The following is a 19,048-nucleotide window of genomic DNA, read 5'->3' as shown; positions in this document are numbered from 1 at the left end:
ACCCTTAATATCCTACATCAGCCCGTCAGAGCCACCGGACTACTACCCTGTTGTGAGTTCATTTTTCCCTTCACCATTGAGGTCTAATGAACTACCTCCTCTGGTGAAGGAAGGTAGTGAGGCTGATTACCAAACACATGGGCAGCTAGATGATGACTGGGTGGCTGGAATTGAGGACTGGATATAAGGCTGCCGACGCCCTTCTTCCTGGCTGGTGATTTTCCTGCTGGATTCTTGGAGACCAGTCTGATTCCTGCATCTCAAAGCTAAGTTTTCTGCTCTTCTTTGTACTCTTCAGTTTTGTTTTTTGTTTTGCCTTGTTTTTTTGGGAGTTCTGCCATCCCCGGCCGGGGGTGAGCTGAACTCCATTTTTGTCTCTGATCTGTTGATATTTTGCTCTGTCTTCAGAATATACCTGAGTGCTGATATAGTCTTTTGAAGCCTAGCGACTTCAGGGCCTGTTTTTCCTATCAGTCGGTTGGCTCATTTTGATAAGGTTTTTGCGGATGGCAGACAGCAGCTTTCCTATCCTGTCCTATGTAGTTAGCTTGGGCCCCATCATTTGCTCAACCTATCTTTCTATCTGTGTTAGTGTTTTCATCTTGCTTCACCGTCATTATATGTTGGGGGCTGCCTATTGCTTTGGGGTCTGCTCTGGGGCAGTTTAGTTTTTCCCCTTTCTGTCTTTAGGCTATATAGTTCTCTGGCTGTGATCGAGGGGTCTAGGGCACCGTAGGAACCCCCCACGGCTACTGCTAGTTGTTGTGGATAGGTTCAGGGGTCTGCAATCCGATAGCTGCCAACCTCTATGGTTTTTCTGGACTTAGCTGGTATTTTGTTTTTTCCTCCTTCGGTGACTCATCATAACACTACCCCTAATATCCCACATCATTCTGTCAGAGCCACCGTACTACTACCCCTAATATCCCACATCATCCCGTCATCCAGAGCCACCGAACTACTACCCCCGATATACCACATCAACCCATCAGAGCCACCTGACTACTACCACTAATATCCCACATCATCCCGTGAGAGCCACCAGACTACTAACCCTAATATCCCACATCATCCCATCAGCCAGAGCTACCGGACTACTACCCCTAATATCCCACATCGTCCCGTCAGCCAGATGCACCAACCTACTACCCCTAATATCCCACATCATCCCGTCAGAGCCACCGGATTACTATCCCTAATATCCCACATCATTCTGTCAGCCAGAGCCACCGGATTACTACCTCTAATATCCCACATCATCCCGTCAGAGCCACCGGACTACCACCACTAATATCCCACATCATCCCATCAGAGCCACCGGACTACTACCCCTAATATCCCACATCATAACGTCAGCCAGAGCCACCGGAGTACTACCCATAATATCCCACATCATCCCGTCAGCCAGAGCCACCGGACAACTACCACTAATATCCCACATAATCCCATCAGAGCCACTGGACAATTACCCTTAATATCCCACATCATCCCGTATGAGCCGCCGGACTACTACCACTAATATCCCACATCATCCTGTCTGCCCGAACTACCGGACTACTAACCCTAATATGCCTCATCATCCCGTCAGCCTGAGGTCAGAATCAGATCGCTGAGTGGAATGGTCCTAACTTCCATACTGGGGATCCTTTTAAGAGAGGGCTGGGGTCAAAACCAGAGCGCTGAGTGGAACTGTCCTAACTTCCATACCGGGGATCCTTTTAATAGAAGCCTGGGGTCAGAATCAGAGCGCTGAGTGGAATGGTCCTAACTTCCATACCGGGGATCCCTTTAAGAGAGGCCTGGGGTCAGAACCAGAGCGCTGAGTGGAATTGTCCTGACTTCCATACCAATGATCCTTTTAATAGAAGCCTGGGGTCAGAATCAGAGCGCTGAGGAATTTGCCCTAACTCCCATACCGGGGATCCCTTTAAGAGAGCCTGGGTTCAGAACCAGAGTGCTAAGTGGAATGATCCTAGCTTCCATACCGGGGATCCCTCTAAGAGAGGCCTGGAGTCAGAACAAGAGCGCAGAGTGGATTTTCCCTGACTTCCATACCGGGGATCCCTTTAAGAGGGGCCTAGGGTCAGAACCAGAGCGCAGAGTGGATCTGCCCTGACGTCCTTATCGGAGATCCCTTTAAGAGGGAAGATGTGCCTATGGGACTATGGGATGGAGGATGTGTGATGGGTATATGGTCAGGGGAGGGGGGATTCATTTTTGTCATGTGCTTTCTGCTCCTTTCTGGGGGGCAGACAATCGCTGGGAGCTTATGTTTCCGGGGATGCTAGATTTCTCCCACCAGGTCAGTTTCTGCTGAGGTGTTGTGGAGCGGGAAAACTGTTGCTCATAGCAACCAATCACAGCTCAGCCTCTTTTAAACAGCTCTGGTGAAATGAAAGATGCTTAGTGATTGGGTGGAGTGGGCATGGCCGATACACATATGCATACACACATACATTCATTTTTATATATATAGATGTGACAAAAAAGTACCCTTAAATCAGAGAGTGATGTTACACAAAATAGTTAATAAATAACATTTCCCGCATGTCAACTTTACATCAGCACAATTTTGGAAACATAATTTTTTTTTTTTAGGAAGTTATAAGGGTTAAAAGTTGACCAGTGTATCTCATTTTTCCAACAAAATTTACAAAACCATTTTTTTTAAGGACCACCTCACATTTGAATTGAGTTTAGGGGGTCAATATAACAGAAAATACCCAAAAGTGACACCATTCAAAAAAAAACTGCACCCCTCAAGGTGTTCAAAATCCCATTCAAGAAGTTAATTAACCTTTTAGGTACTTCACAAGAATTGAAGCAATGTGGAAGGAAAAAATGAACATTTAACTTTTCTTCCCAAAAATTTTTCTTCAGACACAACTTTTTTTATTTTGTCAAGGGTATCAGGAGAAAAGGAACCACAGTATTTGTTGTTCAATTTCTCCTGAGTATACCGATACCCCATGTGTGGAGGAAGACATATAGGTCAGTGCTCAGAAGGGAAGGAGCATCATTTGAGATTCTGCATGTTAAATTGGCTGGAATCGAGAGTGGACGCCATGTCCCGAGTACGCCCAGGGCCGGCCCGAGAGATTACGGCGCCCTAGGCGAAACTATTTTGTTGCGCCCCTACTATTCTTGGCAGTAGATGAAAACTTGGGATATAAATTTAGGAGCAAAATAAACCACAACAACAATGATTAATTAACTCTCTCCTAACTCTTTAATCTTCTGAGAAGTTGTATAGGACAAATATATACAAAGTAATCAATAACACAAAACAAAAACGACCATAGGTAATTAAAATTTTTGTTTCCTTGCCTTTTTTTTTAAAAGGATGACACTAAGTCACCGAGATTAATTTGTTTAGCAACTTCAGATTCTATCGAAATTGTTGCCAACCCAACCAACCTCTCTTGCGTCATATTTGCCCTTAAATATGTCCACTTTTCTTTCCATCCCTAAAACTTTTTGCCTTTTGAAAAGATTTTTTATAATTTTTTCTATTTTTTCTCTGGCGCCCCATTTGGGTCGGCGCCCTAGGCGGCCGCCTAGTTCGCCTATACGTTCGGGACGGCCCTGAGTACGCCGATACCCCATATGTGGGGGTAAACAACTGTGATCGCCTTTCTGCAATCTTTGGGAGGCAGAATGAACAAATCCACAAAAGATGAAGAATTGGTTTTATTTTTACGCCATTCCTCATGTGGTATTAGTGCTTAGGCGACTTTATTCATCGGGTCGGTGCGATTACAGAGTTAACAGATTTATATCCTTTTTTCATGTTTAGCTTCTGTCACACACTAAAAGACGCTTTGTTTTGGAAGATTTTTTGTAAGAAATTTTTGCATCGCCGTATTTTGAGAGCTATAATTTTTCCATATTTCGGCTGACAGAGTCATTTGCAGGCTTGATTTTTGCAGGGCGAGCTGGCGTTTTTATTGGTACCATTTTCGGGCACATAACATTTTTTCATCACTTTCTATTCCAATTTTTGTGGAGGCAGAATGAAGAAAAACCAGCAATTCAGGAATTTTTTTTTTCTCTGTTCTGCGTGTGGTAAAATTGGTATGGCAGCTTTATTCTTTGGGTCACTACGATTACAGTGATACCTCATTTATATCATTTTTTTATGTTTTGGTGTTTTTTACACAATAAAAACTTTTTATAGAAAAAATAATTATTTTTGCATCACTTTATTCTGAGGGCTATAATTTTTTTATTTTTCCGCTGATGAAGCTGTATGGCAGCTTGTTTTTTGTGGGACAAGATGGCACTTTCAGTGATACTATATTTATTACCATTCTTTTTTTATCGCGTTTTATTACACTTTTTCCAAGCAGTATGATGATACCGCTTGGAAAAAGTATAATTTGCTACTTTTTTGTGGGGGGTTTTACGGCGTTCACTGAAGGGGTTAACTATGGTGACACTTTTATAAATGGGATTTTTATGGACGCAGCGATACCAAACAATATGTATTTTTTTGTTTATTTTTTTTACATAAAAAATGTGTATTTTTAGGGGATTTTTAAATTATTTTTATTTTTTATATTTTTTTACATAATTTTTTTTACATTTTTTTTACCTTGTCCCTTTATGGGACTTTCACTTTCACTTTGATTTGCAGGTATAGTGCATTGCAATGCTCCAGCATTGCAATGTATTATACCCTATAGAGAAAGCTTCTGAGACCATGCTGTGAGCATGGTCTTACAGGCTTTCTGTAGCTGGGTGACTTGGGGGTTGTCATGACTACCCCGGGTCATCATGGCAGGAATCGGGCCCCGCGATTACATCGCGGGAACGCTGATCTCAGGCAGAAGGGCGGCATGGACGCCGCTCCTGGCTGTAAGTGCAGGAAGCTCAGCCACCGGCAGCGCTGAGCTCCTGCACTTACCGGGCAGGAGATGCTGAAATTTCAGCATCTCCTGCCCGCTCATTCTGTGATCGGTCAGTCAGATTGACTGATCGATCGCAGCGTTCTGGGTGCAGGGACTGAGGGCAAGGGTCCCTGCACCCCTTGCCATGCCTGTCAGCTATCTATGACAGCTGTCGGCACTGAACTACCACTACATGTTTACACTCAGTGGTAGTTTAAAGGCATGATGGGCATAATTTCTCACAAAACCCCCAAAATGGGTCAGACAAAATTATTTGCACCTTTACATAAATTTGAGTAAAAACCTTTGTTTCAAGCATGTTATGCTCGTTCAAACTCACCCACGACAAGTAACAGGTAGGGGCAACATGAAAATCACACCTGAAACCAGATACAAAGAGAAGTTGACTCAGTCCTTGCTTTGCATGTCTGTATGTGCCACACTAAGCATAGAAAACAGAAAGAAGAGAAGAGAACTGTCTGAGGACTTGAGAAACAAAATTGTTGAAAAGTATCAACAATCTCAAAGGTAATACAAGTCCATCTTCAGAAATTTTGATGTTTCTTTGCCAAAACGTTTGGAAAAGGGTTGATAATGACTTGTAGGATTGCTACTTCCAATAGATGACACTATAGTTCAAGTACACTGCTTTATGGAGGTTTAGCCACAGATTTTCAATGATGTTCAAATCAGGGTATTGTGAGGGCCATTGTAAAATCTTCAGCTTGCACCTTTTGAGGTAGTCTATTGTGAATTTTGTGTTTAGGATCATTATCCATTTGTAGAAACCATCCTTTTTTCCACCTTCAGCTTTTTTTTTTACAGATAGTGTTATTTGTGCATCCAGAATTTGTTGAAATCTCATTAAATTCATTCTTTCTTCTACCTGTGAAATATTCCCCTTGCCATTGACTGCAACAGAACCCCAAAGCATGATTGATCCTCCCCATGCTTAATGGTGGCAAAAAGTTCTTTTCTTGAAATTCTGTACCCTTTTTTCTCCACATTACCTTTGATCATTGTGGCCAAAGAGTTCTGTTTTAACCTCATTGGTCCATAACTCCAGAGTCTGTACACAATATTCCTCCCATATTGTCTCCTCACACATTTCCCCCCTCTTACCCCATACTGCCTTCTTACTAATTCCCCCTTCTAATAATCTCTCCCCACACATTTCCCTGTCTGATCAAACTCCTTCCACTCCCCCCATACCATCCCCTCACACCCATACTCTCCTCTCACAAGATTCCACATGGTAATAAAGCTTCAGTTTCTTCAGATTCATTGCAGCACTTACCATACCAAGGTTCAGCACCTATGCATCGTAGGTGAGTGATGCCAACAGCGTGGTCAGATGACCAGATCATGCTGCTGACGTGAACCTAATCCGGAAGTTCCAGTGTTCAGGGCTTCAATTGTATTTCATATGTACTTGTGCCTGAATGACTTGAGTTTAGTTAGAAGCTGGGAGTTGGCATGTTACATCTTCTGTGAAATGACTATCAGCTTGACAGCTAGTTCATAGAATGGCTGAATCCCTGAGAGGGGTGGCAGAATGTAGCCACCTGGGAGACACATTGGAGAGCCAAATCAGATAGCCCAACAGCACCCCCTGCTAGCTGTGCCCCAGGGCTTCCACAGACATAATTCTTGCCCATTCCTTTGACAGCTCTACATTATTGGTTGAAGTGCCACTGTTGGTGGTGGGCAGGTGCCACTTTTGTCCCTCCTTCTACTATAATCTTTTTCCTCATATGGGCCTCATGTGTCTCTTTATTCTGTAGGTAGAAGGTACATTTGTTTTGTTGTATGCATGCACTCCAAAATCTATGTTACGTCAACCTGAGGTCTGAAGTGACTGAAAATTAAGTCCTAGCAGCTTGCTCCAAGCTTGCTCCAAGGTTTCACACTATTAATGAGCTATTCCAACTGCAATAGTATGCTTTGGAATTACGATTCATACTAGCGCCTTTTATTTGTATAGGATGACCATTATGCATTCTCATTTAAAATTTGCATTTTTAATAAAACTGTGTAATATTACTTAATTTGCCAGCATAAATGTGTGTGATTGAATATGTATGTGCATTGATTTTTCTGTGGTTATTATAGACTTCTGAATGTGGAATATGTCTCTTGTGTTTCTTTCCAGTAACACGTTCTTTGAAGTCAAGTCCATCTCAAACCAGGTTTGGAAATTCCAGAGATACCAGCTGATAATGACATATCATGAAAGGCCTGTCTTGCCACCTCCTTTAACTATTTTTAGCCATTTCACTATGATTTGCAAATACCTTTGTTGTCGATGGAGGAAACATGAAAGTGACCAAGATGAAAGAGACTATGGATTAAGTAAGATTGGCACCACATGCCACATACAGACATGTACTGTTCATATAACAATAATGGAAAACATAGAAATGCTGTAAAGCCTTCAGAAAATATTATCAAATTGCTTAGGAATAGCAAATATGGATAATTAACAGGATGTTATGGAATTGCTGTTAATATTATATTAGTAATATTTTATTAAGATTAAATCTGAACCTAATCTGCCAAATTATAATATGTACTAATTATGAGGACGAAGATGTACAGAATTAGCACGATTTACTTGCCAAGCTTTTTGTATACTACATGCCTTTTCTCTTATGGCTCGTTCACATAAGCATCCACATCAGATGAGTGCTATGCGATGTTTTAACAGTTAGTCATACTATGGGTCAGTGCAGATCAGTGCTTTTTTCTCATGTTGATTCGGCATGAGAAAAAAATCAACGCAAGCTATGATTTGCAACACAAATCAAATGTCACACACCCATTCATGTTTACGCGGACTCACATAATGGAGAAGATGGAGAAATTAAGTTCTCCATCTTCTCCTTGTCCCAGAGAATCAGATCACACTAAGCTCATACTCTGTTCAAACTCGGCTCACAGTTTGATCCAAGTGTCATTAACATATTGATTGGACTCTCTCACATGAGACAATCATCGCTCATATGACCCGGGACTTAGGCTTCTTTCACAGTATTTTGGTCAGTAATTTACATTAGTATTTTTAAACCAAAACCAGGAGTGGATCCAAAATATAGAAGTATAGAAGCATTGCAGATCTTACCATCAGGCCAGGGTAACACTAACCGACGAGAAATACGGTCCGTATTTTACGGGCGTAATACGGAGAAATGTTCCATAAATAGTGATCCGTATGTCATCCGTAATCAAGGTGTGGTCGCGTTTTTTGCACATGGAAGCATCCATATGTAATCCGTATGGCATCCGTATGCTGAGATTTTCTCACAGGCTTGCAAAATGGACATGTAATGGAGCCCAATGACAGGTTAAAACCCAAACGAAAGAATAGATACATACACATAGAATACATATATATACATATATACATGTCATTGAGACACAAATATATATATATATATATATATATATATATAGTGAGGTAGCGCTGTCATTCAAGTAGGGGATACTCGCTCAGCAGTCACAAAATCAGATCCGGCACAGGTTTTCCATTCAACATCATAGTTCATGGGGTTTAATTAGCAGCATAAACCCACAGAAGCAACATAAACTTCATATAACAGCATAGCGTCCATGACAGAGTTCAGCTCTGTAATCCCTGTGGTCACACGGGTTATATATGAGCAGGCTTTCAAGCCTCAGTTATCTCACCATGTCAGGGTCACTCATGGTTCCTTTAGCATGCGGCAGATGTCCATTCCCTCCAGGGACATTCTTCGGCCATCTGCCCTGTCACTTCTTGGTGGAAACCTTCGGGTCCTTACATCTTGGGTAGAAGGCGGCCGCCACCTGGTGTTCCGTACCTCTTTATTAATTCGCCGATGGTCCAGCCTCAACTGCTCAATTTCTTGCAGGTACCCCACTCGATACTCCACGAGCATCCGAAAGTCTCTCAGGCTCTCCACGGAGCCAACCACCATGATGGGAATCCTACCCACTTCACAGGATACCTGGTCTTCATCATCAGGAGGGATCCTCACCCTCTCCACACCGGAGATATTCACAAGGTCTTGCATTACCTTCCCGGATCTTCCAATGATTCTCCCAATCAGAGCTTTGGGTATCGGAACCACATCTTTCCGCAAACCAAGCCGATCCATAGCCTCCCTTGCTAACTCTAGGCGTTGAGCAGCCTTCACATTACTCCGCCTGACCAGCTGTTTGTCGTGGAGACATTGTAGATGCATCTCTTTCAGGACAGCTACCTGCTTTGCTGTGTCTTCCCTGGCTGATATTATCACCAACTGCCGAGTCTCAGGCGCCCAGTGCACCTTACACACTTTGACCGCCTCTTTGAAAGTCTCATGCACACCTTCCTCAGCACAGGCTTCTTGAATGTCTTCTGGTACATCAATCACAAACTTGAAGGTCGTGGCCTTGTTCTCTTCCTGGCCAGGAGGCTCTGACTTTACCAAGGACACTTCCCTCACTACAATTGACTCGACCGGGTGACTGTCTTCTTCAGTTCTTAGCTCACCAGCTTCATGAGATCTCATCTCTTCATGACCCTCTGCCAAGACGGGCACCGGCAGCTCCGTTCCACCACCAGTCGGACCCGGCCACTGTACATCTCCTTCCAGGCTCTTCTCCCGCAGAAGACCTTTTACTACTCCTCTGAGTTCTTCCATCTCTTCCCTAAGGGTCTTGTTCACACTTTGCCACGTTGACAGGTGACCTCTGAGCTCCAAGGCTTCTTTCTCGATCCCCTCCACCCTGTGCTCGGCCATTTGTCTCAGGACTCTTTCCCGTTCGAGATGTTCTTCCACTGTCTCTTTTATTAACTGTAGCTTATGATCTTTTGGCCAGCACATGTCGCACCACTACTTCTTTGATTATATTGTCAAAGGGTACCACTGGGTCTGTCCCGTCAGCCGATTGAACGTCCCATTACCGTTTTACCGTGTTTTACCCCAGTCGTCTCATCTCCCAGCCCACCATCCGTCGTATCACGAGACGTCAGGTCCGTAAGTTGGGCAGATGTACTTCTTCTTCCGGTTAGTTCTACCTCTGACCTGTCCACGTCAGGAGCCGTCACTGTCTCAGTGTCTGCTGGCCCCACAGTCGAAACGTCTTCATCGTCCGACCATACGTCATCAAATACGACAAAGTCTCGGCCTCTCTCAAAGGTATGCACTAAGTTTGGTGGCATACTACCACCTTGACACTTCCCCTTTGTCATCTCAATCATAACTCTGTCCACCGTATAATTCACAATGACCCCATGGTTGCAGCGAACCCTGATGTTTTTCTCGGTCAAAGATAAAACGAGAGGAGTTCCTGTCAGAATCACTTGACTCTTTGAGTCCAGCCTACCAGGGACTCCTTCCCGGTGCAGCATCACGGTACACACCTGTGGCCCGTCGTTATCAGGAAAATACATGCCGCACTCCTCAAAACTCATACACACACTGCGGTTCCCCAGACATACCCAGTGAGGCTACCAGTGCTGCCATTTCCTGAACCACCCCAATTTGGGTCACTGCCCCCTCCAGGGACTCCACCCCTTTTTGGGTTACCACCCCAATTTGGGTCACCGCCCCCTCCTGGGACTCCACCCCCCTTTTTGGGTTACCACCCCAATTGGGTCACCAACCCCCTCTGGGACTCCACCCCCTTTTGGGCTACCACCCCGATTTGGACCGCTGCCCCCTTTCGGGATTTCCCCATGTCCGTTATACCAGTCTCCTTAGACCACAGTTCACACAACACAGTTTGTCTCTTTTACGATACCACACAAGTCCTTGTTGGCACCACCACAGCTCCTGCTGTCACCGATCACCGACACCACCGGCTGCTGTTCACACACAGTGGCTGGTGTCTTCTTCGTAACCCCACCGAGTTACAGGAAGCCGCTTGTCCCCTTCATAACCCCGCCGAGTTATCGGAAGCTGCTTGTCCCCTTCATAACCCCGCCGAGTTACAGGAAGCCGCTTGTCACCTTCTTGACTCCCACTGAGCCACCGCAGGCTGAGTTGAGAAAAGAAAAAAAACACACCACACAAAACTCACGTGTCCTGTCTGTGTGCTATTCAGGATGTACCGTCTCCACCTGAGACCGTCCAACACACAGTGCGCACCAGGTGCTATTCAGGGGACAGACCCTCCTCCCAAGGTTTCCCAACACACCGGCCTCACCAGGTCCAGGGGCTCAGCGGGTGCTCTTCAGGACATCCGTCTCCGCCTGAGACTGCCCAACACTCACGCCTCACCAGGTCCAAGGTCATACCACGTGCTCCAGGGATCTGATTCTTCTCCCAGAACCTCCCAACACTGACCCTCCAGGACCTTGCTCACTGAACCCTCCAGGTACACAGTCTTTATCACTGACCCAGGTCAGTACAACACGAACACCTGTCCGCTACCTGTGTCGGCCACACAGGTCCTCGGATACCTCTTCTCCACAGAGGCACCCTATAGCAATCACCAGTCTCTTTCTCACTGACGCCGGTCAGTACAACACGGTTTTCACGACCGTCACTTGCTGGCCGGGCAGGTTCTCGGACCCCTCTACCGCAGAGCTATCCTATAAGTCTCTTCCTCCTGGGGAAATGGCTGCACTGGGCTCACCGATCCGGACAGTGCCTTACTCACTAGGCCGCCCCACGGTTCCAGAACCACAGCCGGGCAGTGGCTTCCCCCACCATCAGCCCTCCTGGCTCAGCATTGCCAGCACTGCAACAGGTGCCTTTTGAAACCATTGCCCTTAGCAACCGAGACTTTGCAGTCCTCTTCCATTGCTCCCAGCAACAAGGGCTGTCAAGGGCTGTCACATTGTAGAAGGATCAACTTTATTCTCATTTGCACAAGGAAAGACTAGAAGCAATGGGATGAAATTGAATGGGAGGAGACACAGATTAGATATTAGAAAAAACTTTTTGACAGTTAGCGTGATCAATGAGTGTAACAGGCTGCCACGAGAAGTGGTGAGTTCTCCTTCAATGGAAGTCTTCAAACAGAGGCTGGACAGACATCTGACTGGGATGATTTAGCGAATCCTGCTTTGAGCAGGGGGTTGGACCAGATGGCCCAGGAGGTCCCTTCCAACTCTACGATTCTATGATTCTATGATTCTAAGGCTACAACAATGCCCATAGCAATTCTCCACCAATTGTGAGGTAGCGCTGTCATTCAAGTAGGGGATACTCGCTCAGCAGCCACAAAATCAGATCCGGCACAGGTTTTCCATACAACATCATAGTTCATGCGGTTTATTTAGCAGCATAAACCCACAGAAGCAACATAAACTTCATATAACAACACAGCGTCCATGACAGAGATCAGCTCTATAATCCCTGTGGTCACACGGGTTATATATGCGCAGGCTTTCTAGCCTCAGTTATCTCACCCACGTCAGGGTCACTCATGGTTCCTTTAGCATGCGGCAGACATCCATTCCCTCCAGGGAACTCTCAGGCACGTGCAGCCATTCAACACAGCCACTTCACATGCTATTAGCCAGGAAACCCCATCTCAGCGGGACCTTCCACACTGGACCAACCGGGTCCCAGCATTCACCACATATGACCTACCCTGGCCACAATATATGGTCCATAGCCACGCCCACCGGGTCACATGACTATGACCTCATCACAGGTCCTTCAGCCTCTCACACTCTTTACAACAGGGTTCTTTAATCACACCCCCTGGGTGGGTTTGTAGGTAACTAGGTTAGCCCGTCTCCCTACTTACCTGGAGACTTCTCCCTGACACATTGAAGCAACACCTCAGCAATATCATTGCTGATCAAAACACACACATACATAAGTCTCCATCTCAAGGCCACCCTCCTTGAGATACATAACGGTAATCAGGATTCTGCCAGTCTTTCTCTCTCTTGGGACATCCACACAGTGCCCCCTAGTGGACACAGTGGTTACTACACCACAATATATATATACTTATTTCATAGAGTTCTACATAGTAGAATAGCCGCTAAATCAATTGCCAGCTTCTGTAAAATCAATACAAAACCCGACATGAAATGATACATGGTTTACATACTGTAAACCATTTCATTTCATTTTTTTTATATGTCCCTGTCTAATAATTAGATTAGAGTTTGTGTGTAAAATTTGGGACGTCTAGGTGTTAAATTAAGGGGTTAATTCGTTTTAAAATAATGCGTGGGCTTCCGCAGTAAAATCACAACCAGAGAGGTAAAGCAGGTGAGTGAGGGCAGATTTTAACTACCAAGGGTGGTTTGCACGTTAACTCCCGGGCCAATTTTTACAATTCTGACCACTGTCTCTTTATGAGGTAATAGCTCTGAAACGCTTTCTTGGATCTCGGTGATTCTGACTGTTTTCTCGTGACATATTGTACTTCATGTTAGTGGTAAAATTTAATTAAAATAACTTGTATTTATTTGTGAAAAAAACAGAAATTTGGCAAAAATTTTGAAAATTTCGCAATTTTCCAAATTTGAATTTTTATGCTCTTAAATCACAGAGATACGGCACACAAGAAACTTAAGTAATATTTCCCACAAATTTACTTTACATCAGCACAATTTTGGAACCCAAATTTTTTTTGTTAGGTAGTTATAAGAGTTAAAAGTTGACCAGCGATTTCTCATTTTTGCAACACTATTTTATTTTTACGGACCACATCACATTTGAAGCCACTTTGAGGGGTCTAGATGATAGAAAATACCCAAAAGTGACACCATTCTAAAAACTCAAAACCACATTCAAGAAGTTTATTAACCCTTCAGGTGCTTCGCATGAATTTTTTAATATTAAAAAAAAAATGAACATTTAACTTTTTTTCACAAAAAAAATACTTACATTTTTTTTATTTTACCAAGGGTAACAGGAGAAATTGGACTGCAAAAGTTATTGTGCAATTTTTTCTGAGTACGCTGATACCTCATATGTGGGGGGGAACCACTGTTTCGGCGCATGGCAGAGCTCAGAAGGGAAGGAGCGCCGTTTGACTTTTTCAATGCAAAATTGGCTGGAATTCAGATCGGACGCCATGTCACGTTTGGAGAGCCCCTGATGTACCTAAACAGTGGAAACCTCCCCACAAATGACCCCATTTTGGAAACTAGACCCCCAGGGCACTTATCTAGATGTGTGGTGAGAACTTTGAACCCCCAAGGGCTTCACAGAAGTTTATAACGTACAGCCATACAATTAAAAAATCATATTTTTTCCACAAAAATGATCTTTTCACCCTCAACTCTTATTTTTCCAAGGGTAACAGGACCCTAAAAGTTATTGTGCAATTTGTCCTGAGTACGCTGATACCCCATATGTAGGTGTAAACGACTATTTGGGCGCATGGCAGAGCTCGGAAGGGAAGCAGCGCCATTTGACGCTTTTGGCTGGAATTGAGATCGGACACCATGTCGCGTTTGGAAAGCCCCTGATGTACCAAAACAGTGGAAACCCCCCACAAATGACACCATTTTGGAAACTAGACCCCCCAAGGAACTTATCTAGATGTGTGGTGAGCACTTTCAACCCCCCCAGTGCTTCACAGAAGTTTATAATGCCCGGGCGTGAAAATAAACAAAAATCGTATTTTTTCCACAAACATGATCATTTAGTCCCCAATTTTTTTTATTTTCCCAAGGGTACCAGGAGAAATTGGACCTCAAAAGTTGTTGTCCAATTTGTCCTGAGTATGCTGATACCTCATATGTGGGAGAAGACTACTGTATGGGCACACTTCGGGGCTCGGAAGGGAAGTAGTGACGTTTTGGAATGCAGACTTTGATGGAATGGTCTGCGGGTGTCATGTTGCCTTTGGAGAGCCCCTGATGTACCTAAACAGTGGAAACCCCCCACAAATGACCCCATTTTGGAAACTAGACCCCCCAAGGAACTTATCTAGATGTGTGGTGAGCACTTTGAACCCCCAAGGACTTCACAGAAGTTTATAATGCCCGGGTGTGAAAATAAAAAAAATCGTATTTTTTCCACAAACATGATCATTTAGTCCCCAATTTTTTAATTTTCCCAAGGGTACCAAGAGAAATTGGACCCCAAAAGTTGTTGTCCAATTTGTTCTGAGTATGCTGGTACCCCATATGTGGGGGGAAACCATTGTTTGGGTGCACGTAAGGGCTGAGAATGGAAGTAGTGACGTTTTGAAATGCAGACTTTGATGGAAAGGTCTGCGGTTGTCGTTACGTTTGCAGAGCCCCTGATGTGCCTAAACAGTAGAAACCCCCCACAAGTGACCCCATTTTGGAAACTAGACCTTCCAAGGAACTTATCTAGATGTCTGGTGAGCACTTTGAACCCCCAAGTGCTTCACAGAAGTTTATAACGTCCGGGCGTGAAAATAAAAAAAACATATTTTTTTCCACAAAAATGATATTTTTGCCCCCAATTTTTTATTTTCCTAAGGGCAACAGGAGAAATTGGACCCCAAAAGTTGTTTTGCAATTTGTCCTGAGTAGGCTGATACCCCATATGTGGGGGTAAAACACTGTTTGGGCGCATGGCAGAGCTTAGAAGGGAAGGAGCACCCATTTGACTTTTTCAACGCAGAATTGGCTGGAATTGAGATCAGATGCCATGTTGCATTTGGAGAGCACCTGATGTGCCCAAACAGTGGAAAACCCCCAATTCTAACTCCAACCCTAACCCCAACACACCCCTAACCCTAATCTCAGCACTAACCCTAGCCTTAACCTTAACCCTAACCCTAGCCCTAATGGGGGTGATAACGGGGGGTTTGATTTACTATTTATGGCGGTTTTTATATTTGGCAGCTATCACACGCTAAAAGACGCTTTTTATTGTAAAAATAGTTTTAGCATCAACACATATTGAGAGCTATAATTTTTCCATATTTTGACCCACCGAGTCATGTGAGGTCTTATTTTTTGCGGAACGAGTTGACGTTTTTATTGGTATCATTTTCGGGTGCGTGACATCTTTTGATCGCTTTTTATTCCGATTTTTGGGACGCATAATGAACAATACCAGCGTTTCATGAATTTCTTTTGGGGGGTGCTTTTACACCGTTCTGCGTGCGGTAAAATTGATAAAGCTGTTTTATTCTTTTGGTCAGTACGGTTACAGCGATACCTCATTTATGTCTTTTTTTATGTTTTATTATTGCAAAAAAAGGGGGAGACAAAAAAGCGCAATAGGGTCTTATCCACGTTACAAAAGACAGTATATCATGAAATATGCTCACCTGGTTAGGATGAGATAAGAGCGTGTAGGTAGCGGCTGCTGCAGATCCACAGGTCTTCAGTGACCAAAGAAATGATGAATCCAAAGGGAGTTTGTAGCTATATTCCGCGCTGCCGCTTTAGACAAATTCCAGGAGAATGCTGTATGATTGCAGTGGTTTTATTCTACGCGTTTCAGGGGTCTCATGCCCCCTTCATCAGGAAATACCACAAATACATACAGGTATCACAGACATAAATAGGTTTGTAAGGATGCTGGATTTCAAAAAAATGAGCGCCAACAAGTCAGATGATGCAGTGTCAAAGTTCAATGACACCACATGGTTAACAGTTAACCTAAGATATATTACAAAAGAATACGTATTTTAAAAGATTTTTTGATTAAATTTTCGTTTACAAAACAGATAATAAAGTCAAATTTACGATTTAAACAAAAAAAAAAAAAAAGGGGAAAGGGGGAGTTTATTCCTGTTTAGAGGTGGATACCTTACAAGTGGACTATCGTATGGAAACAGCAAACCGCTTTTTTTTCATTGAAAGCATTGCAATCTTAATACAAAAAGGGGAAAAAAGTAACAACATAATTTTAATTCATTACCAATAAAAAATATATAATTTTAGTTAAATTCTAAAAAATTAAATATAAAATTATTTTTTAGTATAGAGGAAATGGGTTAAAAAATAATAAAGGATGCTAAAAGTAGCAACACACGAGAAGCTGCACAGCAGCCAGCGCTGCTCAGAATGAGAACGCAGACAGCATGGATTCATTACTTCACTAATACAAAGATCATGGGCAAATTTTAGATATAACATGAAGCACATAAAAAAGGGGGTTAATATCAGATGCAGCAACACACAGGACGCTGTGCAGGAGCCAACTACTGCTCAAAGAAAAAACGCAGGATAAAGCGGCAGAGTGAATGGGTGGCTTCATTAATAGATAAGATCGCAGGCAGCTTTAGTGTTCACCCCCTGACACATAAGTCTTTTTACTGTGAAGGAGTGGCAGTAACATTCTTGCACTGTTCACTAATCTCTATGACTAGGCAATATATGCATGGGAGCTGAGTTAAAGGAGAAATAAGATACTATTATCAGCCGGGGTCATTCTTTCATGTCAGACTAGTAGAATTAGTAGCGCTTACCCGGGCTTAATTAAAGAAAAAAAAAAAAAAAACTCTTCAAAAAATTCTTCAAAAAATGCAACTAACAGAGATAATGTTTAAGACAGAGGTATGAAAGTGATTGCTCCCAAGGGCAAAAGGAGCTAAACCTGATAGGAGGCTATACAGGATTTTCATATATATAACACTCTTTTAGAGCTAACGCACAAGCAATATTTAAGCAAATACATAAATAATTTTTTTTTTTTTTTTTTTTTTTTTTTTTCCCTCCTCTTCCTTTTTCATTTCCCTTGTTTATAATGTCAACCTAGTTATGCAGTCCCCGCCTTGTGGTTTTTAATATATTTTTTTATAGATTTGTTTGCACTTAATGCAATACCTAATTGCAATTTTATATTTATATTTATAATTAATTTTACAATACTGTGCCTCCTTGGTCTAATGAAAAAGGAAGAGGAGGGAAAAAAAAAAAAAAAAAAAAAATTATTTATGTATTTGCTTAAATATTGCTTGTGCGTTAGCTCTAAAAGAGTGTTATATATATGAAAATCCTGTATAGCCTCCTATCAGGTTTAGCTCCTTTTGCCCTTGGGAGCAATCACTTTCATACCTCTGTCTTAAACATTATCTCTGTTAGTTGCATTTTTTGAAGAATTTTTTGAAGAGTTTTTTTTTTTTTTTTTTTTTTTCTTTAATTAAGCCCGGGTAAGCGCTACTAATTCTACTAGTCTGACATGAAAGAATGACCCCGGCTGATAATAGTATCTTATTTCTCCTTTAACTCAGCTCCCATGCATATATTGCCTAGTCATAGAGATTAGTGAACAGTGCAAGAATGTTACTGCCACTCCTTCACAGTAAAAAGACTTATGTGTCAGGGGGTGAACACTAAAGCTGCCTGCGATCTTATCTATTAATGAAGCCACCCATTCACTCTGCCGCTTTATCCTGCGTTTTTTCTTTGAGCAGTAGTTGGCTCCTGCACAGCGTCCTGTGTGTTGCTGCATCTGATATTAACCCCCTTTTTTATGTGCTTCATGTTATATCTAAAATTTGCCCATGATCTTTGTATTAGTGAAGTAATGAATCCATGCTGTCTGCGTTCTCATTCTGAGCAGCGCTGGCTGCTGTGCAGCTTCTCGTGTGTTGCTACTTTTAGCATCCTTTATTATTTTTTAACCCATTTCCTCTATACTAAAAAATAATTTTATATTTAATTTTTTAGAATTTAACTAAAATTATATATTTTTTATTGGTAATGAATTAAAATTATGTTTTTACTTTTTTCCCCTTTTTGTATTAAGATTGCAATGCTTTCAATGAAAAAAAAGCGGTTTGCTGTTTCCATACGATAGTCCACTTGTAAGGTATCCACCTCTAAACAGGAATAAACTCCCCCTTTCCCCTTTTTTTTTTTTTTTTTTTTTGTTTAAATCGTAAATTTGACTTTATTATCTGTTTTGTAAACGAAAATTTAATCAAAAAATCTTTTAAAATACGTATTCTTTTGTAATATATCTTAGGTTAACTGTTAACCATGTGGTGTCATTGAACTTTGACACTGCATCATCTGACTTGTTGGCGCTCATTTTTTTGAAATCCAGCATCCTTACAAACCTATTTATGTCTGTGATACCTGTATGTATTTGTGGTATTTCCTGATGAAGGGGGCATGAGACCCCTGAAACGCGTAGAATAAAACCACTGCAATCATACAGCATTCTCCTGGAATTTGTCTAAAGCGGCAGCGCGGAATATAGCTACAAACTCCCTTTGGATTCATCATTTTTTTATGTTTTAGCGCTTTTATTCAATGAAAACAATTTTATATAAAAAATAAT

At 42.6% G+C, this 19,048-nt stretch overlaps 1 protein-coding gene across 1 annotated transcript in view; it reads left to right on the top strand.

Annotated features, from left to right (window-relative positions):
- Positions 1-19,048, top strand: part of TRPM3 (transient receptor potential cation channel subfamily M member 3) — a 710,253-nt gene that overhangs the window by 664,395 nt on the left and 26,810 nt on the right. The window contains exon 23 of the mRNA XM_073543729.1: positions 7,042-7,241. Within this exon, the coding sequence (XP_073399830.1) occupies positions 7,042-7,241 (200 nt within the window). The remainder of the gene's footprint in view (positions 1-7,041; positions 7,242-19,048) is intronic.

This window comes from Dendrobates tinctorius, unplaced genomic scaffold (assembly GCF_039654945.1).
Source record: "Dendrobates tinctorius isolate UK_male_01 unplaced genomic scaffold, ASM3965494v1 ptg000134l, whole genome shotgun sequence".
NCBI classification, from domain to species: Eukaryota; Metazoa; Chordata; class Amphibia; order Anura; family Dendrobatidae; genus Dendrobates; species Dendrobates tinctorius.
The sequence above is the reverse complement of the archived record's forward strand: the minus strand, read 5'-3'. Positions and strand labels throughout refer to the sequence as shown.